Genomic DNA, 25,779 nt, shown 5'->3' on the forward strand with positions numbered 1-25,779 from the left:
GTCTTGGCTCAGAGAGGTGCAATGATGCCCTGGAGCAGCATAACACTCACTTGGGCAGGCCAAGCTCACCTCTGGAGGCAAGGGCCTTGGGACAGGACTCAGGGGTTGCTGCTGGAGTGCCATAGCCTGCAGGGTCATCTCCCTAGCCTGGAGAGAGATGGTGGTGGTGACCAGGCAGGCTCATGCTCAGGGGACTCCCACATAACCCCTCTCGCACTCACCAGCAGCACGGCCTGTTTATGGATGAAAGCTTGCTGCAGGGCCAACGTGGAGGAGTCCAGGCCTGGGACTACAGGAGTCGGGTCAGAGGGCACAGATCCCAAGGTGCAAGAGATGAGGGAAATGGGAATTCCCTATCGTGTCCCCGCCCCCCGCACAGTCATCTTACCCCCATCATGCCCCTGGCTACCTCCATTCTAGCATGCGAAGAAGCCCAGAGAACCAGAGGGGACCCAGCCTTCCCCAACCCTGAAACCAACCCAAAGGCAGGCACTGACTTGGCTTTGGCTCTGGGGGCCTCCTGGGGGTGTCTTCAGTGCTGCTACTGCTACCTCCACCAGGCTGGCCTCCCCCTTTCATGCGGTAGGCAATGGCTGTTGGCTTCTCCAGGTCCTAGGAGCAGCAGGTGGCTCGAGTGACTGCCTCAATATTGTCCTTCCAAGGTTCCAAGGCAACGGGCACCTGACACCAGGGGCCATCCCAGGGGCCTCCCACTAGTCAAGTGTCTGCTGTATGCCCGGCCTCTGTCCACGTGCATTCCTGTCAGTCCACTAACAATCTTGCAAGCTCCCAACTCCCCTTCGCCCCTTTCACAGAGGAGTAAACTGAGGCTCAAAGAGAGGCTGTGCCCTGCTCAGTGCTGAACATCATGCCATGGAGGGGCTCTTGGGAATTCCCAGAGTGAGCAAGAATACCTGAGGGGGCTGGCTGCCACAGGAGGTGTATGTGTCAGGGGGTCCTGGGCCTCTAGCTATGAGTCAGCCAGGAATATCTCTAGTTGCAAGGATACCCTCATCCTTTGTCTGGCCCCCAGCAGAGACCCAGATGAGATATGCCACCCCATGGCCCTGGCTGTGTCACCCTTTGGGTGTGTGTGACTTGGTGTGTATGTGTTGTGCCTATTGTTTGCACACACCCCACCTATCCCTACCATCTCCCCACAGGACAGCACGGAGCTGAAGAGGCTATCCAGGTAGCAGTCCAGTCCCTCGTGGGGTGCAGTGGGCTCTCCAAGGCTGTCTGAGTCTGGCAGTGGGGGGACACACACAAGTCAAGTTCTCATAAACTATATAAATGTCTAACCAATGTACTATATACCTGAAACTAATTTAAAAAGAAATCTCAAGTTCTGTTCTCCTGCTGATCACCTCCCACAGCCCCCAGGCTCCCTCCCCACTAGAGACAGCTGCCACTGCTGCTTGACTTGACCTTGATGAGTCACTGTCCCTTTCTGGTCCTCAGCCTTCTCATTTGTATTGTCCTCATTGTGGCCGCAGTACCCACTGGAGTCAGCCACTTTGGGCACGTGACCCTGTGGCTGGGGCTTAGTGAGTGCATCCTCATCCGAGTCCCAGCTGTTCCAAAACACCCTGTGAGAAGGGGAACATGGAGCAGCTGATCCCCAGAGAGACCCACTACCCACCCAGAACTCACGCCAATTCTCCTCTATACCCTAGAATTGGGTGACTCTCTTCCTTGGAAGGCAGGACCCTTTGGTGAGCCCCACCTCCCTGAGAACCTTGAAGCTTAAGTTCAGAACACAGCCTCTTCCAGCAGCTGGGAGGGGGAACATTGGGCTGGGAGAGGCCATCTGTACAAGGGGACCCAGGTAGCCACCTACGCTCTTGGGCCTCCTTTGCTGGCCATGGGCCCTTCTGCACCCACAATGAAGTAGGACTTTAGTCGTGGGAAGTCTTTGAGCAGCTCTAGGTCTGACACCAGGTCCAGCACATAGTCGTGGCCTGAAAGCTCTGCCCACTGGACTCCATTCTTCACGGCCACCGTCCAGCCCCGCCAGCCGTCTGCCAGCCCCCTGGTAACAGCATGTGAAGAGACAGAAATGAGGGACAGAGCCAAGAAGTACCATCTGTGGAGACCCTAGGATATGGGCCAGACCCCAAGCATGACCAGAGTGGACCCTGTGGGGCTCTTCAGAGGATCTGGCCTCCTTCCCCTCCCTCCCTTCTTCCCAGGTACACAAGGGTGTGCTGAGCTGGGCATTCCAGGAGCCAACCTGTGCCTCAGAATGTCTCCAGCCACCTCTTCTCCCGTGCTCCAGGAGTGCACCGGGCAGGAGAACTGGTCACCTGGGATGGCAGCAAGTGATGAGCTCAGCCTGGGGCATCTGCATTCAGTCCAGTCCTGCTGCTTCCCCACCTGCATCTTGTGCTTAGGCCTTCCATTCTCATCTAGGACCCTGAGTCTGCATCTTCTCTGCCCTAGCCCCTCTCCCTCATTCCAGGTCCAGCCCCACACCCACACAAAGACTTCTTCAGGGCCAAATCCAGCAGGCCCCTCTCTAGCTCTAGAACCTCCCAAGGCTTCTCCTGACCCCAGGATATACTGGGGCCTGGTGATTCCAGCTGCTCCTCTGTGAAGGAGGGAGGGAGGAAAGGCAGCATAAGGCGTGAGAAGGCAGCTCACCATTGAAGCAGCCCACATCCAGCACCATGCTGGCCTTTTCCTGGGTTGCTATCCACTCGAGTTGGGTCAGAGGGAAGGTGCGGGCAGCCCCAGAGCCCTGCTGTTGGGCTCGGCTCATGGCCTGCATGAGGCGATGTTGACACAGGGCCTGGAAGCCATTCCGCCCATAATCGGACACAAACCTGATGGGTAGGAGTTGGAGCCAGGATGAAGAAGGATCTGAGGTGGGGGAAGATTTTAAGGGTAGTTTAAGGGAGGCCCAGGCTAGCCCAGAGCTTTAAGGTGAGGCTTAAAACGCCCCAGGCTATCCCAGAGTTCTGAGGCTAGACTAAAAATGATCTAGCCTAGAGTTCTAATGCTAAACAGAGAGGGTCTGAAGCTAGCCCAGAGGTATTTCAAGCCAGCATGGATAGGCCCAAGAATAGGCCAAAGAGGTTCCAGGTCGGCCCACCTAAGTTTGTTGGAGCAAAATGTCATTGACAGGGTGGGGTCTGCAGCATGGTGATGGTGTGGACAAGAGCCTAGACTCTGGAAGACTCTGCCCTCCGTTCTTTCACCAAGCAACCCTGAGTAGTCATCTGCTCTTTCTGAGCCTGTCGCCAAGTTCTCACCTATTCAAGAGACGGCTGTGAGGGTTCAACTTGACCCAGGACCAATGAGCCTGATCCCTGCCAGTGGCAGGCTCTCCTCATGCCTGTACCCCTCCTAACTGCTGGGTGCTGGGTGCCGGGCCGAGAGCAACAGTGGAGCAGGCCTGCAGCGGCTACAAGAGGGAACCTAGAGTTGTGGCCTGGACAAGCAGGTGGTGCTACTCTACTGCCATAGATTCACAAGACTGGCAAGTGAGCTGCCCACCTACTACATGTGGCCTGGGTGAAGCTCTGTACACTCTGTAGCTCACAGCTACCCGGTGAGGTGGGTCCTGTTACCATCTCTAATTTATAGGTAAGGAAAGAGGTTCAGAGGCAGTGACTTGCCCCAGGTCATGCAGCAGGTAAGCGTCATAGCTAGGATTTGCACCCAGGGCCTGCTTGAGTTCTTTTCCTTGTAAATCATCCTTGTCACCCAGCAATGTGACATCCTCCTCTTCCTCCTCAGGATGCTGATGATGGCTGTCCTCACTTATCACATGCCCACTCTGTTCGAAGCACTTCACGTGTGTTTACACATTAATCCTCACACAGATGTAGTAAGTACTCTTATTATACCCATTTTAGACCGAGAAAACTGAGGCTCAGTGAGGTTAAGTAATTTCCCAAGGTCATACAGCTCCTGTGTGGTTGATCTGGGACTTGAGCACAAATTGTCAGAGTTTATACTCCTAATCACCCTGCTATACCCCCATGCTTTGAGAGGTCAATGCCTCAATTCCAAATTCCCCACTCCCTGGTCTTGCCACCTGCTGAGTTCTGGAAGTCCTTTTTCAAGTCTCACCTGACTCCTTCCTTCCACAGTGAGCTCAGTGGAGACAGAGAGCAGCCCCTGGTTGACCTCCAGCCCTGGCTAACCTTCCGAGCACAGAGACCTCACTCCTGGCCTGACCTTTAACATTGTGCCCTGGGGCCTCGTGCCAGTGTCACCATCCTCATCCCAGTCCCGCCCAGTTCCACTCACTTGAGCAAGTACTTGTTGAGGCGCGAGGAAGGCGAAAAACTGCTGAGGCAGGCGGCCAGCAAGAGCCAGCCCCGCTCGGCATTGTGGGCACTGGGGTTGCGCCACACCTGGTTGGCCAGTTGTGCCAGGATCTCATCCCGCAGTTCGGGTACTGCCAGACCTTTTTGTACAATGTAGTTCCCGAAGACATTCTCTTGAGCACCATGCAGGTGGGGGTCACCCATGAAACGTAGGATCTGGGCCACAAACAGACTCTCCTGGGACTCTTGGAAAGTCATTCCTGCCAGATCCCCGCCCCCAACATGCATCCCTTTCATGTCCTTCCCATGTGTCCCCCTGCCCATATAAAAGTCCCCCAAATTATAATATAATAATCAAATGACTATTTGACTAGGCAGTTCACACCAACGATGGGAAAATTCAAGATCCAAGGTACATACTGACTCTCTCTCCTGTTCATGAACCTTCTCTAGCTTCCATACAGCCCCAGCTCTGCTCTGCACCCTGGCCTCCAGCAAGCCCCTCACTTCCTGCTCCATTCAGGCCCAAGAGGGGTCACACATGGGACCACATCCCTTCCATGGAAGCACATTCCTTGGTTCCCTAGGGCCCTTGGGATGAAATTTGAACTCCTGGTCTGTCAGTCCAGGCCTTGTGATCTTTCTTGCCTTTGTTTTCTTGATTCTCTGATCTAACCACATCAATTTCCTCTTCTCTCTGAGCCTTCTCCACTTACCTTGGCTAAGAGGTTCCAGTTCCTCCTTCCACTCTAGCTCAAATGTCCCCTCCTCAAGGAAGCCCTCTTGGATCCTGCCCAGGGCTGGATTAGGGGCATTATTTGGACTCCACAGCCTCCATGCCTCCCTCTGTCCATACTGGTGGCCACTAGTCAGGTGTGCTCTGCTCTCCATCCCCTTCAGACTAGGAAGTCCTCATGGAGAGGACCTGGATCTATTCCTGTGTCCCTAGTAACCTCCGGAGAGGTGGCCTTTTGCCAGGAAGATGGCTAGAAGAAGAAAAGCCCCCAATGCCCAGACCCCAGCCCAGAGAGGAGGCCAGACTACCCCTGACAGAAGTCTCTTCTCCAAGGAAGAGGCCTTGGCTTATGGCTTTGGCTACTGAAGGGTCCAGGAGGGCAGGACATGGGGCCTCGTGGCCTGACCTCAGGGGCAGGCCAATGAATTCAAAGGTGATCCTGACAGACCCATACCAGCTTGAAGATGCTCACGGCTTCTGCATGGTGCTCTACCGGCAGCCGAGTGAGAGGCGTCCTCAGTGGTACTGTCAGCATCCCAAAAGCAGGTTCCTAAAGGTACAAGGCAGACATATAGGGACAGAGCCTGGACTGACAGGCACATCTGTATCCACTGCTCTTTGCCAGGTGGGGACACAAGAACCTGGGAGGCAAGGACTCCTATTCCCAACATGTAGATGAGGAAACTCAGGCTTGGAGAGGGGCGGACACTAGCCCTCAGTGAGTCGGTGGTAGAGATAGTCTGAGCCCCTATCTAGGCCCTTTCTGGAGGGCAGGAAATTAAAGCAGAGATGATGAGCCATGGCTCCAATGGTGGTTAAATTTCTAAAGTATTTCCAAACTGGTTGACAAACAGCCACTTTTCCCCCTCCACTGCTATCCAGGCCCCCTGTGGAGCCCTGAGACACCTCATGATACAGAAACTGAAGGGCGTGTACCAGGTCTCACAAGGCACAGCTAGGAGCTTGCCCCAGCTGAGGACAGTATCGGTTTTAAATGGTCAGTGCCCATCGGCCAGGGCTGCTTGAGCCTATGTCCCTCTTACCTTGAAGTGGCACCGGACAAACTTAGCTATGGGGTAGTTGTTGATATCCAGGGGCAGTGTGACACGAGGCTCAGCCTGGAGCCGGGGAGTCCGCACAGGGGCCACCCGGGGTACCTGGGCTGGCCTGAGGCCTGTGGAGAAAGGAGGGCATGAGGTACCTGACTCCCTTGTCAACTTGTCCCCCTCCCACCACACCGTCCAGCGCTGACTTACCTGCCACTGCTCGCAAGAGCCTAACCAGCTCTGCTGGTACCTCCAGGTGTCCCACAGCCACCAACTCCCGCTTGCTCAGCTCCTGGAGGGACAGCTCATGGTGAGGGGAGAAGCCTGCCACAACCCCCACCTGCTGGCCTCCCTTCCTGTCCCCGGCTACCAGCCAGACCCCCACACCCACCTCCTGCTCCCGTAGCCGCACCTCCTCCACCCGGAGCCTCCGCTCTGCCCTTAGCTGCAGGAGAGCAGATAGTCAAGGCTGGGAATGGCAAGCAGAGGCAATGGCAGGCCACAGGCCAGGGGCAAGCCAGGCCAGCTCACACAAGGAGTCCGGCACAAGAAACAAGGGGGTCAGCTTGCCTGATGTCTAGAGGTAACTGCCCCACATTGTAGATGGGGGGAGGCAGAAGTGTGGCCAGAGAAACAGGGAGGGGAATGGAAAAAGACAAAGCAAGAGATAGACTGAGGCAAAAGGCAGAGAGAGTAACACTTTGGGAAAAGGGAGAGATAAGCAGAAGGATTTCTAGGAAGAGGCGGAGAGATGTGTGATGAAACTCCCTCTCCTGCTGCTCCACAAAATCTTTAGTAAAAGCCACAAACTCTTCTGATGCTTTAGGTATTACATTTGTCTTTCTGGTTCTGGTTTACATAACAATGAGTCAAGACTGATATCAAAGTAAGAGCAAAATCATATCCAGTGTTGGTCTACTCGCCAAATTCTAATCACACCCAATAACTTAAGATCCCACTGTGAACCCAGCACCAGGACAAACCCTTTACGTGCAAAATTTATTTAACCCTCTCCACAACTCCAAGGAGAGGATGGGAGAAGCAGGACTAGAGAGGGGCTGAGATTACACAGCTAGTGAGTGGCAGAGCAGGGATTCAAACCCAAGACAGTCTCCTCCTAGGGGCTAAGTGTCTCTTCCCCATCTCTGCTGCTCCCTGGACCCAGACAGGGTAGGCTTGACTCCTAGAAGTGGGAGCGGGAGGCCTGCACCTTGAGGTGACGCCGGTGGCTCACGTATGTGTGCACCAGGGACCGAAACTTCACCAGACTCCTCCTCATCTGATGATACCGTTGCCTGTGGGGTGGGGAGAAAAGGAGTTCCTTGGTAGGGGAGTTTAATGGTTGGGGTCACGAGTGAACAAGGGGCAGAGATGCCCATGCCAACCTGGTCTGGGTGCCAGTACCCACACTTTACTCTGGGACCCTTTGGCACAAAGGGAAATTGTAGGTCAGAGGAGGGCAAGGATTTGGCTAAAGTCACTTAGCAAATTAAGTGGCAGAGCCTGGATTAAACTGCCCGTACCATGGATTTCCCAACAGGCTAGAGTCCTGGGGTCCTTGAAAGGCAGGGTGGGGTCCCTCTTGGCTGGATGGATTCCTACCCACCAGTCACAAGGGACAGGAGTCGGGACAGAAGGGCTTCCAAAAGCAGAGACACAAGGAATCTTATCATCCTTCCTGCAGAGGCCTCTACTCTCAGCTTGTGTTCCTTAAGGATCAGGGAGCTTACTACTCAAGTTCAGGCAAGACCTCTCCCAAGCTTAGCCATAGGGATCCAGGGAGTCCTGCCTATCTGGGCTGCACCTGGCCAGGTAGCCTCGGGCCCGACTTTGCAGCAGGATGATCTTGTGGCGCAGGGAGCGGAAACGCCGCTGGATGAAGAAGCCACGAAGGCAGCGCTGCAGAGTGAGGGCCGCCAGATTCAGGACGTGCTCCCGCATGCTCTCCAGGAGCTGATGTAGGTGTTCTTTAAGGAACAGCTGAGGATAGAAGATAAGTAATGAGGCAAGTAAGGGCCAGGTGACTGGCCTGGGGACTCCTCCCTCTCCAGAATCCATGGAGACAGAATAGATAGGGCAGCCTGCTGGAGCTGAGTGGAGGATGGGCTGGGTTTTGGAAGAAAGGATGAAGGTGAATTAGGCAATGGGAACTGCCTGAACAAAGGTCTGGAGGCGGGATTAGCATTCCATTTACCAAGCTCAACTGGACTGCTTCTGGGACAGTAAACTCTAGCTTGGGAATTTTTGATTCCACAGGCTCCAGTTCTGGAGTCCTTCAACTTGGGGCCTACGGGGGCTGAGTGTGGAGTGAGACTCACCTTGCTGACGCCAACGCGGTACATATTTGGCATGACTGTGCATAGGCGGCTCAGCACCGACACACACATGTCCCCACTGGCTGGCACGTTGCGCTTGAGGGCCACTAGACAGCGGTACCTGCAGGGGCCCAAACTCAGCCTGGGGCTATGGGACCTACCCCAGTTGCCCACTAGATCACAGAGTGACCACCTCTATCCCCTGTCTCCGGGAGGCCTAGGTCCCAGCAGTGGCTCTACTCAGTGTCTTCTAATAAGAAACAGGCCACTCCATCCTCAACACTACTTCTCAGAGTCAGAAAATTGTAAAAATAATAATTTCAGTAGAATAAGACACCTTACTGTCATCTGCTGGAAACATCATAATAACTTTTAAAATTATTCCTCTTTGGAATCAATACATAAGAAAACTATGGAAAAATACAAAACAATAAATATATCTGCCATATAACAGCTAGCATGTGGTGGTCTTGTGTAGTGTACAACCTGGGCAACTGAATAGCAAACCCTTTCCTGCCCGGCTTGTATGTTCCTGGGATCCTGATGGGCTGGGTAGGGGTCTGTGGAGCTCAGGAATCATTCTGACTGAGGTACCTGTCGATGAACATCTGGAAAGGCAGCCGCACTGGAAAGCCCTCCTTGCGAATCCGCACAGTTTCCAGCACCCCCGAATAGCGTAACTGTGCCATTACCACCTCTGGCTCAAAGAGGCCTGGCTCCTGTAGGGAGGGCCCAGATAGGGAGTCTCCACATTGTCCCACCCACATGCAAAGGGCACTACAACAGCAAATAGTCCTCATGGTGGGCTGGGCTGATGGAAGTCCAGAGAGGCAAAGCCAACTGCCCAAGGTCATACAGCATGAGGAAGAGCATTTGGTTCTCCCAGGGATCTCAGCCATCATGTACCTTCTTGTGATTGGGCTTCAGGCAGCGCACAAACAAGGGGTTACATCTGGGCAGAGGTAGAAGAAAGGCAGTGTGAGGCCCCAGAGAAGAAAGGTGCTTATCCCTGAGTGTCAGAGGTAAGGCTCGGTCCCATCCACCTGCCACACCCACCTCTCCATCTTTTCCACCAGATCTAGGAGCGACTGCTGGAACTTAGCTGCTACTGTGTGTGCCTTGTAGAGCCGGGTGACAGAGCTGCTCTTGCCTAGGCGTTGAGGGGCAGCCTGCGGAGCATGGCTGGAGAAGAGATGTGCCACCACCTGGGCAGTGGTGGGCAGCAGGCCCAAGGTAGTGGTCAAGGCACCAAGGGACAGGGAAAGATAGGGGCCGAGAGACAGAAACAAGGAGAGAAACAGAAAGAGAGAGAGACAAAAAGGGAGAGAACAAAAGGAATCAAGTCTCCAGACCTGAGGGACCAGAAAACTAACCAACTGGACCTCTGCCCTCTCTGCGAGGCCACTGTCCTCCTGGCTTGCATTTATCTCAAGTCAGGGCGTTCAGCACCTTCCAAGGAACCTGTCCTGTTTTTGGAATGACTTTTTTCTTCAGTCTGGGGGACATACAGGCATTGACTGTGTGTCTGGGCCCAAGGTGGCCTGTTACACACGTCATGAATTTTGGCAATGACCTCAGGAGGAGGGTGCCCGTTTTCCCTGGGAGGAAACGGAGACCCAGAGTGGGGGGTGGGTGGCTGAGAATATAGGGGCAGAATGGGAGAACAGCTCAGCCAGAGGATGGGGTGGGTGTGGGTGTGGCCAGGATGGTCCAGGGGATAGACAGGGCAACCCAGTGTGGCCAACCAGGGGCATGGCCCTTTAGAGGTGGGGCCAGGAACTGGAGAAAGCACAGAGCAAAGCAAGGCTGGGTGGATATGGGGTTAGGGTTGGGATGGGGTCAGGGCCTGGTTAGGACTGAAGTGAACAAGAGGAAGGATTAGCTAGGGTATCTCCCCATTTCTGAGATGGGGAGAGTGGCTGGGTGCTCTGGGGCAGGGCCAGAGCAGCAGGAGGTGATGCTTGCTCACCCGTGTCCGGCTCCGAACAAATAGTTCCAGCACATCCTGGCGTACCTGGTCGTGGTTCTTGTCCAAGAACTTGTGCACCTGGAAAGGGGGAATGGCAGCGCAGCTAAAGCTGGACCCCACCCCAACCCCATGCCGCCTGGGGGACAGTGTAGAAGGCTAATCCACCTCTGTGTACACCAGCCAGTCTGCACCCCTCTTCTTCCCTTCCACCCTACATCCCATGGGTAACCCTGGCCCTGCCCAGCCAGGCCGCTGTCTCCCACTCTGTCCTAAGAGGAACTGGACATTTCCCCTGCTTTGTTCCCCTCTCCTCCTGCCCCCACTATCCTCCCCACTCCCAGGGGAAGGAGGCACTAGCCACTTCACATGCTCAGTCTGGGTCCTGGCCCCATCCTCAGTGGAGGATACTGTCTGGGACCCACGCTGCAGATGAGGAAAATGAGGCCCAAATGGGGAGAGGCTTCGAATCCTGGCCTGAAACAACTCCAAGGTAGGAATGTGCCTGAGATAATATGATAAGAGTGATCACAGTGATTATCACTACTGGTAATAGCTACTCTGTCAAATCCATCCCAGTGCTAGACTTCTCACATTCACCCATGAGATGGGCACTATCATTAACCCCGTTTTTCAAATGAGAAAACTGGGGATCAGAAGGTAAAGCGCTTTGCCCAAGGTTACACAGCTAAGGATTGACAAAGCCAGAGCTGGAACCTGGTGAGAATGTCCGGACACCCTGTCGTGCCTCTATGCCTCCAACACCCGGGAACTGTGGCACCACAGAGGCCGTGCGGGCTGTCTTGGGTCTCACCTGGTAGGTGACTTTGCCTGCATAGTGCTTGATGGTGAACTCAGGCAGTGGCATCTTGGGTTTGGAGTAGAGTGGGTTGGTGCTGTGGTGGTAATGGCACTTTTGCAGAAATGTGTGGTCTGTGGCCTGGGGGCAGATAGGAGTCAGTGGGTGGGCAGGGCAGGTGGGGGTCAGTGGGTGGGCAGGGTACCTGGGCACCCTGTTCCTGATCTAGTAGCAAACACTCCAGCCGTAATGGTCCCCAGCAAGCACTGGGAAGAAGGAACAAGTCACAGCTTCCCCTTGTTGCCCATTGCCCTGGGCGGGGAGACCTAAGTGGACCCCTGCAGACAGGTGTGTCTGATTAGCTCCCAGCTGCCTCCCCTCCAGCCCAGCTGCTTTTGTACTCGCTAGTCCAGGGGTCCCCAATCCCCAGGCCACAGACCAGTACCAGTCCGTGACCTGTTAGGAACTCGGACGCATAGCTGGAGGTGAGTGGCGGGTGAGCAAGCGAAGCTTCATCTGTATTTGCAGCCACTCCCCAGCACTAGCATCACTGCCTCAGCTCCACCTCAGATCATCAGGCATTAGATTCTCGTAGGAGAACCAGTACTGGTGCCAAAAAGGTTGGGGACCGCTGTTCTAGTCCCACTGCCTAGAGTACCATCCCACCCTTGTGTTTTCCAGTCAGAATTTGAGGCCCAACCCCAAGGTCACCTTCTCCAGAAAGCCTTCTATGACTTCCCAGCTGGTGTAGCTCCTCATCTGGACACCTGCAGTCCCTTATTCAACCTCAATTATCCCAGGTTATGAATGGCAGGTTGGGTATACTAAGTCCCCATTCCCAGGCCAGAGCAGAGAGGAATGCAAGACCCAGGCTTAATGAGGACACGAGGCTCAGAGATTTTGAGCAACCTGTCCAGGCTCACACAGTGCCCATGGCTCACCTGAGGAAAGCAACACTGGTCATCGAGGATGCGTAGGATGCCATAGGGCTTCAGTGAGATGAGGTTGATACAGGGCTGATTGTCAGCGAATGTGATCTCCCTCCAGTTGATTTGTTCACGGGTATATTCCTCCTGCAGGCAGCATGGGCTCAGCCTCCTAGCCCTGCCCAGGTCCCACACACCCTGCCTCCCTGGCTGAATCCATCTGAAGAAACTAGGCCAGGGACACTTGTTTGCACACCTCCTAGCATAGGAAACTCAGTCCCCAGCAGGGCAACATGAACCATTTTTGGGCTCTGTTCCTCCCTCCACCTGGAACAGCCCTCAGAGGGTGAGAAGGATCCCCCAAAAGGTGCTAGGGTGCTGAGCTCTTCTCTGGGCTCAGCACCCTAGCACCTTCCCCTCCAGAACAGAGGCCCTCACATGTTCTGGTCCCCACCTTACAATGCCTTTCCCTCTATTTCTACTGACAACCTCTGAATTGCCCTTAAAGAACCAGCATATCCTGTCTGTCACCAAGGAGGCCCATTGGCCAGTGGGAGGGGGATGGGAGTGCTAAGGGAGGCCCTGCACACCTGTTCTTCCTGGAAGATGATCTTGTTGAAAAGGTACTGAAGGTTCTCGTTTGCATAGTTGATGCACAGCTGCTCGAAGCTGTTGAAGCTCAGGTCCTGTCAGGCAGGTGGTAAGGCTGGGCCTGGCCCCTCCTTGGCAGCAGCCCATCTGGCCCCTCCCAGGCCTTACTCATCCCCCACATCCAGGCTCAGTGCCCTCCCTGCCTTCCATGGCCACAGCTTCAGAAAGCTGGAGCCTGGACCACAGATCCTCTGCTCAGAAGCCTCTATGGCTCCTGTTATGCAGAGTCTGACAGTCTAGGTCCCAATGAGAGGCAGCTTAGGTAATGGTTAAAGGCCCACGTTCTGGAACCTTCTGCCAGGGTTCCAATCTTTTTAACCATGTGACCTTTGACAACCACTCTGTGCCTCAGTTTCCCCATCTGTAAAACAGGGATAATGACAATATCACCTCATAAGGTGGTTATAAAGATTAAGTGGATTAGTAAACAAATTGCTTAGAACAGTACCTGGTACATAATACATGCCATGTGAGTATTAGCTATCACTTTTATTATAATGATCTTGCTTTGTCTCTCACCATTTCCCCCATCATGCACTCAACACAGTTACACCTCCTCACCCCCACAAATGACTTCCAGCTCCCCAGACACCATGCCCCATCCTTTGCATATGCTGTTCCCTCCACCTTTACTGATTCTTAAGGAATTAGCTCAGGGATGTCTTCTGATCTTCTAAGAAGCCTTCCCTGATCCTTACCCAGCTAAGGGTTTTCTCTAGGCTCCTCCAGCTAAAGGTTGCCTCTGTTATGGCTCTGACCATATGTGTTTGTTAATTTCTGTCTCCCATCTCCACCCAGTCCCTCCTGGAACCTCCCCAAGAGAAGGTCCCAGGTCTGGTCCTTTCCAGGGTCCCTCGTGTTGCCCAACACAGGGTCTGGCACCCAGAGGCCTCAGATAATGCCTGTGGGTGAGCGAAGAAAATGGTAGAAGACAAGGGAGAAACTAATAAGGGAAGGGGGCCCTGATAATGGTTGTGCTATAGGCACAGAAATGCGAGAGATGAAGCCTTATGCCCCTCACACACACACGAAGTCCCACCTCGAAGCCATAGATGTCCAAGATGGCGATAGACAGCGTGTCCTGATGTGGGGACACCAGGGCATTGACCCTGGTGATGAGCCAGCTGAACAGCAGTGCATACAAGACCTTGGCAATGGCATCCCTGAAGAAGAGATGGTGTTGAGATTAGTGGACACAGCGGGGCGCTAAGCATCTGGAGGCTCGGGCAGGGAGGAGTATGGACTCACCTGGCATCCACTGCGCTTTCCACAGTCAGAGGGGTGAAGATCTTCTCTCGCATTGTCTCCTGGGGAAGGACGTGGCCTCTGAGTGACAGAAGATGGGCCACCACCTCCAGGAAGACCCCAGAGGATTGAGGTGTATGTGTGGGAAAGGGAAATGGTCTTAGGCATAAAGTTGGCCAGGGGTGGAATAGGTCATCCTTGTCCCCCCTTCTGCCTGGTTATACTGGTGAGGGTGAAGGCTGCTGGTCTAAAGGGAGAGACAGAAGCATAAGCAGACACAACACAGTGAGATCAGCCCTGGGAAGGGAGAAAGAGCCAGGGTTCATGGGAGGCTAGAGGAGGTATTGATCCTGCTAGGGATCAGGGACATCTTTGTGGAGGTGGGGATACCTGTGTTAGGTCTTGAAAGAGGGATATGTATGAAAGGGGAAGAGCATTCCAGGCAGAAGAAACAGCCTGGAGATTGGGTACCTAATGCCTTTGGGGTCTGAGGTTACTCCCCTCTGGGCCCAATACAGATGAATGGGACAGGAGAAGAGGGAAGCGGGAAAGATGGCCCCCACAGGATGGGGCACAATGAAGTTCTATGTGGGTGTTTGCAAGAGGCTTTGATAGAATCCCCAGTGCCCAGAGACTCACAGTCACTTTGAAGGTGATGGCCTTCTGTAGGCCCTCAGGGGAGATCTGAAGAAGCTCTGCCACAGCCTGGATCTCTCGGGCACTCACCACCGAGGCCACCTCTTGTGCGTCTGTCTATGCAAAATACCAACAGAAGTGTGTTTTGAGCTAGATAAGTTGATTTTAAAGTTCATATAAAAAAACATAAACAAGCTAGAAGGACCAAGCAAATTCTGAAATAGGAATGCAGGGAGCCCAATGAGATGGTAAAATACATTATAAAGTTGCAATAATTAAAGCAGTACGATGATAGACACATAGTACATATAAATAGATTAATAAAGCACAATAAAAAGTATGGAATTAGATACAAATGTACCTTAAAATTTAGTACATGATGAATATGTATGTCTCAAGGGGTAGGATTAGCATAATTAAGCAATTGCCTGGACAAAAAGAAACTGGATCCTTAGCTCACATCTACGAAAATGAATTCCTTTGGTTGTTTTTAACCAAAGACTTAAATGTTATAAAAAAAAAACAAAACACACACACAAAAACCATAAAAGTTCTTGAAAATATTATGGGAGAAGGCTGTTATAATTTTAGAGAAATAGTTCTCTCTAAAAAAATCATAAAAAATCTAAAATTTATACAAGAGAAGATTGATAAATAAATGCCTGAAAATGACTTAAAAAATCTGTGTGCCCAAAACAAAAAACAAAACCCAAACACCAAAAAACCTGTAAAAAAAGTTAAAATATAAATAATAAACCAGGAAACATATTTGCAATTCATGTCAGAAACAAAGAGCTGATTTCCTTAACATACATAAAGATCTCTCATACATCAATAACAAAAGGATGAACAATCCCAAAGCTGGCGTGAGGGGAGAACTAATGATATGTGCTTGGTGTGACCTGAAAGGCAAATGCAGATGGTTCCTAGGCCTCTGAAAAGGTGCCTGTGTGCCAAGGATACCAGGGCCCCATGGCAGGCTGTGGCATTCTCTTACCTCATACTTTTCAAAGTAGACATTGCCCAGATGTAGGATGGAGGCCAGGATGCGGAAGATGCTGTCCTGGTCCTCCCCGCTGAAGCCCAGCACCTCCATGGCAGCCAGGAGCCGGCGGAAGTTGTCTGCATCACTCTTCCCCGAGATCTCACAATTCCCACCCTGGGCAACAGTAGGGCCAGGGGTCAGGGAACCTAGGGGTGTGCTGGAACCCCTCGAGGCATCGGCTCTGCCCCGACCGGCAGTGTGTCCTGAGTTGTCCACTCAGCTCTCATTCCGTTCCCGTGGGCTCGGAAGCTCTGGGTAGGTATTGTGATAGTGCTTCATATACATTTCCTTCCTCTAATCCTCACCACACCCCTGGAAAGTGGTACTGTGCTGTCTCCGCTTTACAGATGAGGAAACTGAGGCACTAGAGGAGAAGTGTAGTAGCTCTAGGCTGCTTAGTTCTGTTCTAGACTCCAGAAAAATGAAGAGTCAGGTAGGCCTCCCTTACCCTGGCTTTGGACCCCAAAGATGCCTGTCTGCTTGCTGTCATGCGACACCTTAAATCCAAACTTGCCCTCCCAACCCTCCATCACCTTCACTGGCCATCACAACACCACAACTTGGCTCTCTCATCCCACTGGGGTGATGAGGTAAGGTTACCAGGGCTAAGGACCCTCAGATGCCCGTTGGTGCTCACCTGGTTCAGGTAGTAGTAGGTCTCGGCCTCCTGAAGGCTGAAGGCCTGCCGGAGCTGGGCAGACAGTCCAGCCAACAGCTCATAGAAGATGTGGTAGTTCCTTTCATTTTTGGCCTGCAGAGCAGGTAGATGGGTGCAGAGAAGGGAAGTGCCCACCTAGGTGACCCCGAGACACACATACGGACCCAGGTACAGCCATAAATATAAATACACACACGGGCCTGCAGGAAAGACTGGGCACCTCTGTGCCGAGTGAGCTTCCAGTGAGCATTAGCTAGGAGTAGGGGTGGGGGTGGAGAAGCCCTGATATGGTGGTGGGGAGGAGGCTCTGGGAAGAATTTAATTATTTTTGGAGAAATCAGAGAAAAGTGGCCATTCTCGCATGTGTACTGGCTACACATACCTACATACATGTGTATCCATAGAGCAGACATGTACACACAGGCCTCCTGATGGCTCATTCAGTCAGAGTGGCTGAGTACCCACTGTGGGCCTGGCCCTGTTCTAGGCACTCAGGACACAGTAGCGAACAAGGCAGACAGAAGCCCACCTGCTAGCTGGGGAGACAGACACTCAGCAAATCACTGGTTAAAATATGAAATAGGTCAAGTAATGAGATGTGCTCTGGAGAGAAATAAAGCAGTGAAGGGGATGGGGAGTTCTGGTGTGGGGCAGAGGGGGCTGCATTTTTAAATGGGATAGCTTCCCTGCACGAGTGACATTTCAGGGAAGACCAAGAGGAGGTGAAGGGTTTGGCCATGCAGGTATGTAGGGGAAGAGTGCTCCAGGTAGAAGGAATAGTAGACACAAAGGCCCTGAGGCAGGATCATACCCAGTGTGCATCAGGAACAGGGCTGAGACAACGTAGTTGTAAGGCGGGGGTTGGGAGTTGGGTAGAAGACTCAGTCACATGCATACACACACACATATTTGTTCATTAATTCAACACATACCCAGCCCTTCCAGGTGCCAGGCTCTATGAGCGCACACATGTAAGCACGTGTGCGTGCACACACACACACACACACACACACCCTGACCCTATCCCATGTCCCAACCAACACACAAGGGCCTAGGAGGCCTTGCTCACCTGAAACACAATCCTGGACTTCTCAAGCAGGTACTGGGAGGTTATGGCACCAGAGATCATGCCCCTGGGGCGAGGGAGCACAGTCAGCTCACCTGGGCAGCTCTGAGGGGCTGTGCCAGGACACGGAGTATGTTGCAAGGCCTTTGGAGGCTCCTCCACTGTCCCACTCACCCTTCCAGAAAGATCTCCACAAACTTTCCGAAGCGGCTGGAGTTGTCGTTCCTGACGGTTTTGGCGTTACCGAAGGACTCCAAGAGGGGTGTTGCCTCCAGGATCTGGACCCCAAAAGAAGATGTGGAACTTGTTCTGGGGGCCTAGAGTGGGGGACATGGCTAGGGCCACCGCAGGATTTCGCAGACACAGACCTCCCCAAGAACTCCCTTTGTGAAGGGCAACCAGAGGTGGGCTCCCTATAGAACCCTGGGGTCTTCCTAGTGTCCCCCAATGCTTCCACCTCGTTCTGTTCAACTCTTACACGCAGACCCCAGCTACCCCTCAGCCAGCTCCAGCCTTTCACAAGGCAGCCCCTGGCCAGGACAGGCCTTTAAATACTGCTTCCTGCCCATGCTGCCATCATACATGAGTATGCACACCCATGCATGCATCTCACAGGGGTTTGAACATGCACACACACACACGCATGCATGCATGCACACATACTCCAAATACCTTTATCTTCAGGAGCAGCCAGGAGGGAGAAGGAGAGAGGGACAAGAACAGAAGCAGGTCACCTAGGGGACTGACCACCTTTCCCCCAACAACACCAGAGGCTTCAGACCATGGAGGGAATGGCTGACCTCTTTGGGCCCTTGTAGTGGGCAGGAGAGCCACCAGGTGAGAGTAAAGCCATGAGCCTCAGAGACCCCAGGTGTTTAGGCTTGGGGACTGCAGTGAGGTGCCAGATGTGAGAGTCTGCTGAGTCTACCTGCCAAAAGGTTCTGGGGATGTCCTCTTCACCCCCACAGCTACCATCTAGGCTCTTGATTCTACTATGCTCCCTCCAGGGGTCCTTTGAAAACTTGCATAGGTCACATTCTACCACCTCACTCGGGCTCAAAGACAAGTCCTCACAATGACTTCTAAGGGCCTGCGCAGCCCAGCCCCTGCTGGCCTCATCTTCTTATCTCCCCTTCGTCACTCTGCCCAGCACCACGGCCCTTCTGACTGTGCCCTCAGCAACCTCTGAGCACCAGAATTCTTTCCCTCTGCAGCCCTCAGCACCATTGGCAAATTCGTTTCTTTGTATCTTGTCTCTCTCTACTAGAGTCAGCCCATATAGGCAGGAATCTGTTTGCACACCTCTGGGTCCCCAGCATCTACATAGTACCTAGTGTACACGAGGCTCTCAACAGATATCTGCTAAATGAATGAAAGGAGGAATAGTATTTTATGAGAGCAGAGCTACACAGGGCATACATAGCTAATAATAGCTCCCATTTATTAAGCACCTACAATGAACTTAATTAAATCATAGTCAATCTTATGAAGCAGGCACTAATATAGCTGTTTTACAGATTAGGAGATTCAGACTTGGAAAGATAAGGTAATATCTTATCTCTGGATGCCAGTGTCTGTAAGATAGAGAGAGCACAATATTGTGACAAACATGTGCATAGTTGTGTGTTCTCCCTCGCTGACTCATTTCCTCAGGATAAATTCTTAGGGGAGAAGCAGAGGAAGCCTGGTCTCTGCAGAAATAATATCTGTTACCTTGGAGACAGTGCCAGTTTCCTCCATCTGGTCACTCCCACAGTCCTGTTTGATCCAAGAAATATGGGCCCATTGTACAGAGGAGTAGACTGAGGCCCAGAGAGGAGTTGGCACACATATCATCACACCTACATATATGGCACACATATCATCACACCTACTGTGTGGCCTGAGGCTGCTCCATGAGTCAGGGTCTGCCTGGGCTGTGGCCTGTACTATCCCTTAGTTTGGGAGTTTCTTGAGGGCACCTGAGGGCAGGTCAGCAGCTTCTCTGCTCCTAGTGCCCACCATGGGGCTGGAGCACACAGCCAGAAGCCAGGGGCAAGGACAGGTGAACCATGTAGATGAACATCTGGCCCTGTGGGGCCATCAGGTCAGCCCCCAGGTAAGGTGGTGCCTGTGGTTTGGGGTGCACAGCATCTAGCCAATCCTCTACCCTGGAGTATCCTAATCACATTCCAGCCCTGTGGCCCAGGCCTTAACTAGTCAAGCATAACTTGGTCCAGCGAGGACAGCAGTCTAACAACAGGGAGCCCTGAGACTTTTTCTGGCATGCTGGGAGGTATGGGTTGTGGTTTAGTGGCACCATCTTGCTGACCAATGGGAGACTGATGAGTACGATGCTCATACATGGGGGAGGGTGGAGCCAAGACAAGGGGCATTGTTTAAGACCCTGGATCTGGCCTGTCCGATTACATAAGAAGGGAGGAGCAGCAGTTAGGAAATGAGCTCACAGTTGTCCCAGATGGCACACATATCATCACACCTACTGTGTGCCTGGCACAGAAACTCACAAACCTGCTGTGTCCCACAGCTCTGACCCTCCTCCCTGACTCCTGCTAAGACAGCGGTCTGCCGTGAACTTCAAACTCAAAGTCCTCCACCCCCTCACTTTGAGACACTGGGTAAGTAATCTCCCTCCCAGGCCTTAATTTCCTCATCTGTGAATGGACACCAACATACCTGCCCCAGACTGCTGCGAGGCTCTAGAGTGACATGACTGAAATCACCCCCACACAGGAGGGACTCCATGCACACATTTGCCTGCCTACCTAGTCAGTCCTTGCAGATATCTAACTTCGAGGTTTTGAAAACCCTGCCTGGAGCAGAGGGATGGTCTGGTTGGCCTCCAGGAGACCCAGGTTGATGGGAGGGGCTGGCAGGCATCAGAAGGGACCTGCCACAATGTAAACCTCCTGACTGCAAAGCCTGGGTCGACCCACTCCTCACTGAGAGCTGAGTAGCCCCACCTGATGCCCTCAAGATCACCTGCTGAGATTGTGGACCTAGGGCAGGGAGTCTGAGAGTCAGTTTCTGATCTGGTGGGCCTTTTCCTCCAGCCTCGCCTTCCCTGAGTTCCAGGCTCATGGTGCATTCACTGCCTCTCCACCATCTCTGTGTTGATGCCCAGCAGACACCTTAAGGGCACTGCTGTCTTCTCTCTGCAGCCCTGCTCGCCCAGCTGATGACAGTTCCTCCATGCTGCCTGTGGCTCAGGCTGATCTCCTGGGCAACAGGCTGTTGCCCTTGGACTGCCCTCTTCTCTTACAACCCTATCTGGTCTCTTAGCAAGTCGATGGCTGTCCTTTGAACTGCACTGGGGTCCACCTCCTTGGCCTGAGCCACCATTTTCTCTCATCTAGACTCCACGCTGCCACTCTGCTATCCCCCTGACACACTTAACCTGTTTGTACCCCAGGACCTTTGCACTGGCTCTTCCTTCTATCTGTCTGCTCTTCCCCAAGACATCCTCAACCCAGTCCCTCAGTTCTCAGTAGGGCCTATGCTGACTACCACACTTCAAAATACAATCTCCAACACTCTCTATCCGACTCCCTGCTTTTTTTCTCCACAGCCTATCACCCTTTCACATATACATAATTTACTTGTGTATTATTTTTCTTTCTGTCTTCTCCACTACAATGAAATTCCCATGGTGCTTGGAACATTGCTCAGTCTGCATTGCTGCTGTCGGCCTCCCCAGAGCCTAGCACAGTCCCAGCACACAGTAGGTCCTCGGGAAACCTTGAACAGTCTCAGGTTCGGAGGACTTGCACTCTCAGCAGACCTCAGATCCTGCGGACCCTGGCCAGGCCTCCTCAGTGCCCAGCATCTACTGACCCCCACCCACACAAACCTCCCCCATATTCAGGCCTGTCCTGCCTCTTTGACTATGGACCAGGAGCCATAATCAGAAAGGTAAGGGAAGTGGAGTGACTCCTCTTGCCTCCTGTGGCCTCTACTTGGGCCAGACCCAGGAGTGCTAAAACCCAGAGCTGCACAGATACAGGGAGGAAGGAACCCTGCAGACGCTCCCTGGGAGGGGTGGCAGCGACAGCCCTGCATCGTAAGTGCCCTCTCAGTGCAACCTTGGGCTCAGCCTCCCCATTCTCCAAGTGGCGCCAAGAAGTCTTGCTTCTTGGGGAACACAAGGAGCATTCAGCTGAGGGCTCTGGGAACAGACTCACCTGCTGCATGATGCCCCGTTTCTGGTTCATGGTGGCCAGGTAACGTAAGATCAACTTTGTGGCCTCAGTTTTTCCAGAGCCGCTCTCTCCACTGACCAGGCAAAGGGACAAAGTGAGCTTCAACCAGTTAACTGCCTCTTCTGGGCTCCCCCAAACCAGCCATGATGTAAGAGGACACGGGCAGGCAGGCAGGCTGGCCCAGAGATGCCGAGTGACTTCCCCAGGTTCCCCAGCAGGTCTATCCTGATGCAAACCTCTTGCCTGAGGTCCCCCTCCATATCTCCCCACAACATGCACAAAGGTCCCCAGCCTGACGTGCTGCTCACCTGATGATTATGCACTGGTTCTGTTTGGCATCAAGCATTTTGGCGAAGGCGAGATTTGCAATTGCAAAGAGATGCCTGGAGAAACAGGCCATGGGAGGAAGGCACTGGGGCAGAAGCTTGTCTTTGTGCATCCAAACCTCCCAGGGTACAGGCAGAGGCATCTGTGTCCAGCTAAGCAGCCAATCTGCTCCATCCCCTACCCTTGGGGAAACACTCCTTGCAATGCCCCCCACCGTGGTCTGAGCCACAGTGGCCTACAACCCAGTAGGGGCTGTGGCCAGGCTTGGGGAAACGCTGTTGGGCTGAGCAGGTGAGCTGCCCACCATTAGCCCTGATTCATGGCTGAGGGGCAGCCAGGGGCTCACCAAGCTCAGACAGGGACCCAGGAGAGCCAGGACAGTTCCCTCCCCAAGCCCGGAGACACTCACGGGGGATTCTCTCCCAGGGCCCGCCCACTGTACTGCTGCACCTGCTCCGGCCCATAGATTCCAAACATTCGGTATGGGTTCACCGACACCAAGATGCTACCGATATATGTCTGCTGGACAGACAGTGGTCTCAGTGCCTGTGGCTCCTTGCAGCCCTGTGTGTCCCTCCTTCCCTTGCTCCCCCAGCCTGGATCTCTGTTTCCATGGGGACAGATGTGTGGCTGCTTGGCCTCAATGTTCAAACCTTGGGCCCTCTGACAGCTTGATGGGTCATCTGCTATTTCAGGTACTGTACCAGGCTCAGGCTTAGAGGAATTTGGAGTGAGCAAAGCCCCACAGCCATGATTCTGCAAATATGGCTGTGTCAGCTGCTGCCTATTTCATTTATTCATAGGGCCAGGCTTCAGAAGCTTCTGCCTCAGTGTGAGGTCAAATCTCTACTGCCTTGGGTGGGGAAGGGTCGGGATTACAGGGGATTGAGGTGGCCAGGGCCCTTCTGTGTGACCTCGCCACCCCCACTGTGGTTCTGGGCCTTTGTTCTGTCATTCTGGGGCCAGCAGCTCCCTCCCTCCCCACTCCTAGTATCCAGGTCAACGGAGTCTAGGACTCCAGAAGCTTTATCCATTGAGTTCCTATCTCTAGGCCTCTGCCCTGGCACCCACCACTCTAAGACTCTATGTTTAGAACCTTGGCTTTCAGAGCTCCAAGCTCCAGTAGGTTATGCTTATATAATAGAAACCCCAGAATTGAAACCAGAGGTCACAAGTCTGGGACCCAGCAGAAGTATATGCCTCCCACCAGGGCCCCAGGAGGCAGATGCCTGCCAGACCTGAGCCCAGGGCAAAGCCAGCCCCAGGACTCACATAGATAAGGTTCCGTTCAAATCTGGCCTTGAGGTTGGACAGCACGGTGGCCTCCTGGAGGTCTCTGGGAGGACAGGGAGATAGACAGTCAGGGCACTCTTTCCCTCAGTGCAGGGCCTTGGTCAGAAAGGCCTGAGTTCAAGTCCTGTCTCTGATACCAACTAACAGTGAGGTCTTGGGAAGTTACTTAAACTTTCTGTGCCTCATTTTCTTCCCTTATCTAATTGGTATGATAATCACTGTCCCTACCTCACTGGGTTGGAGATGCTCTTAGCTAGCAGATGTGAGGTCACCGTGATTAGATAATGACATTGACCAGCATAGCCCTCATTTTTAGGGTACCTCCAATGTGCCAGCACCTTCATAATAACAGCTGTATCATCCCTCTCTTATAGATGAGAAACTGAGGCACATAGAACAAAGTGATTTACCCAAGGTCCCCCAGCTGATAAGTGGTAGGGCTGGGCGAACTCAGGCCTGTCTGACTCACAGAGATATGCTGCGCACACATTTGGCTTTTGTGACACTATATGACTTTGCAGAAGAAACCGAGGCTTTGAAAGTGTAACAGGAAGTGAGAAGCACCCCTGGTAGGAGGAGTGCTCTGGCCTGGAGTGTGGCAACTCTTCTGTGACCCCTCACTGACTCTGCCACCCTGCCTACTCACTCCAGCTGTGTCATGTCCTCCACACCATCTTCCCGGAGCTGTTCACGGAACCGTGTGGATGGCAGGTTGCGAATGGAGTACATCTGTGAGAGAGAGAGAGAGAGTTAATGGTTACTCAGTTAGAGGGTTTCCATGAACGGCCCCCTAGCTTGGACACACTGGCCTGCTCCTGTTGTGAAGGAGGGAAAAGTCCAGGTCAGGTAGGTCCTGTGAGCTTCCTTGCCTTAGAATGCCATGGCCTGTGGAGCCTGCAAGTAGCCCTTACTCACAGAGACACACAGCTGCTCTATGCCCATGTGTTCCCATGCTCTCCCAGTGTTCTCCCTTCTCCGAATGGACCCCAAATCTTTGCTTATGTGACAACTTGATGAACATTCATATCTTGGTGCATGAGACCTCCAGCAAGTTCAAGACCAAGACTGTCCCATTCCACGCCATACCCCTATGCCTAGGCCAGGGCAATCATGTAGACCCAGATGCACAGACCTACATGCAATGGCATTTGCAGCTCAAAACCTGTGGTTTTGCAAGATGCTTGTGGACATGCGTGAAAGCTTGTGGTACTTTAGCTGGAGGCATATGCTTTCAATGTCCATTTGACATATTCTTGTGTGCATAGACATCTGGGGCTGTCCCCATAGCTGCGGGGCTCAACACGGAAGTCTTGATACCGTCTTTGGGCTGCAGGGTCTCCTCTGTGCCTGGCTACGTGTGCACATGACCCGATGGATGCCACAGCTCCTCAGACCTTGCAGCACACACATATGCTTTCTTTGTTTGGCTGTGGTACACCCACGCATACATCCCAGGCACGCAAGCCTGCGCGTGACTCACAGGACCGCGAGTGCACGTGTGCGCCTTATCTTTCCAGCTTCTCAGATCCATCCCAAACCCCTCCCTAAGCAAGTGAGGAAAGGGGACACCAGAAGGGAGCCCTGAGTGCTAAGTAGGCCACAGCGAGTATCACCCTGAGGCCCTGGCCTCCTGCCCACCCATCTACCCTTGTGTGCCAGTGGCCACGAACCCTGAATAATTCAGCCACTCACGTATTCCAGGGTGAGGAGGGCCCAGGCATCCTTGCCCCTCACCCCAGGGCGCCCTGCTGCCCGCTCCCGCAACGCTGCGGCCCACACGGCCTGGGGTACCCGCCGCCGGGGCCAAGGCCCCCCCAGCAGCCAAGCCGCCCCGGTTGCCATTGCCAGGCCAGCTGGCTGCCCGCTCCACGGGGCACCGTCTGCATAGGCTGAGAAATGCCTGTTGCCTTTGCATGCCCCGCCCACCCCAGGCATGCCGGGGAAGGCTCCGGTGACCACCCCCCTTCGCTGATGGCCACTCAGAGTCAGACTCGCATTCCACCACTAACATGGCAGCCAGGCACAGGCTTGGCACCCCTCAGACAAGCTGCTTGCCCAATATCCCACAGGTAGCCAGATTCCTGGCTCAGTCCTGATCCACTGTGACCTTCTGGGTTTCTGTTTCCCCACAGTGCAAGGAAGAGGCTGGAAGTTTGGTTCTTGAGTCCCTCACTTTAAAATAGTCCAGAATCCTCCAGCTCAGGGGACTGTCGTTAAGCAGGAACCCAGGAGAGAGGACTCCAGTTGAGGGGAGGATCAGGAGGAGGCAAGAGGAACAGCATGGGCTTTAATGTGGGGATGCGACAGGGTGGATAGTCAAGTACTGCAATTCTGTACTCAGCCAAAATCTCTGAGGGGCAGGTAGGGATCGACATGCCATCCAGACTGGACCAGGACAGGACTGCTCAGAACCCAAGCTAGGACAAGATCCCTTTCCCAAAGTGACCTGGGAGGAGTTTCTAGTGCCTCTGTCCTGTGCTTAGGCATCCCCTTGTTAAATCCTCCAGAGGCTTGGGGAGCCTGGGATTGTTCTCCCTAAATTACAGATGGGAAGACTGAGGTCCATGCAGGCAGCAGCTCACCAAGGTCCTGAG

General features: G+C 53.4%; 1 protein-coding gene across 1 annotated transcript in view; it reads right to left on the reverse strand.

The window, feature by feature from the left end:
• MYO15A (myosin XVA) overlaps positions 1-25,779 on the reverse strand; it is a 53,062-nt gene that overhangs the window by 23,363 nt on the left and 3,920 nt on the right. The window contains 36 exon segments of the mRNA XM_039847551.1: positions 70-147; positions 222-289; positions 498-612; positions 1,151-1,245; positions 1,429-1,589; positions 1,841-2,032; positions 2,234-2,306; positions 2,644-2,825; positions 4,258-4,493; positions 5,468-5,563; positions 6,057-6,187; positions 6,270-6,351; positions 6,451-6,504; positions 7,270-7,354; positions 7,864-8,039; positions 8,378-8,495; positions 8,969-9,093; positions 9,281-9,326; positions 9,431-9,579; positions 10,344-10,421; positions 11,155-11,280; positions 12,081-12,212; positions 12,656-12,751; positions 13,756-13,879; positions 13,965-14,023; positions 14,601-14,714; positions 15,595-15,756; positions 16,280-16,393; positions 17,370-17,433; positions 17,541-17,644; positions 18,039-18,044; positions 21,548-21,638; positions 21,874-21,948; positions 22,302-22,411; positions 23,165-23,228; positions 23,832-23,914. Of these exon segments, the coding sequence (XP_039703485.1) occupies positions 70-147; positions 222-289; positions 498-612; positions 1,151-1,245; positions 1,429-1,589; positions 1,841-2,032; positions 2,234-2,306; positions 2,644-2,825; positions 4,258-4,493; positions 5,468-5,563; positions 6,057-6,187; positions 6,270-6,351; positions 6,451-6,504; positions 7,270-7,354; positions 7,864-8,039; positions 8,378-8,495; positions 8,969-9,093; positions 9,281-9,326; positions 9,431-9,579; positions 10,344-10,421; positions 11,155-11,280; positions 12,081-12,212; positions 12,656-12,751; positions 13,756-13,879; positions 13,965-14,023; positions 14,601-14,714; positions 15,595-15,756; positions 16,280-16,393; positions 17,370-17,433; positions 17,541-17,644; positions 18,039-18,044; positions 21,548-21,638; positions 21,874-21,948; positions 22,302-22,411; positions 23,165-23,228; positions 23,832-23,914 (3,864 nt within the window).

The sequence above is a fragment of the Pteropus medius genome, unplaced genomic scaffold, assembly GCF_902729225.1.
Source record: "Pteropus medius unplaced genomic scaffold, Ma_sr-lr_union100, whole genome shotgun sequence".
In the NCBI taxonomy this organism is placed as follows: domain Eukaryota; kingdom Metazoa; phylum Chordata; class Mammalia; order Chiroptera; family Pteropodidae; genus Pteropus; species Pteropus medius.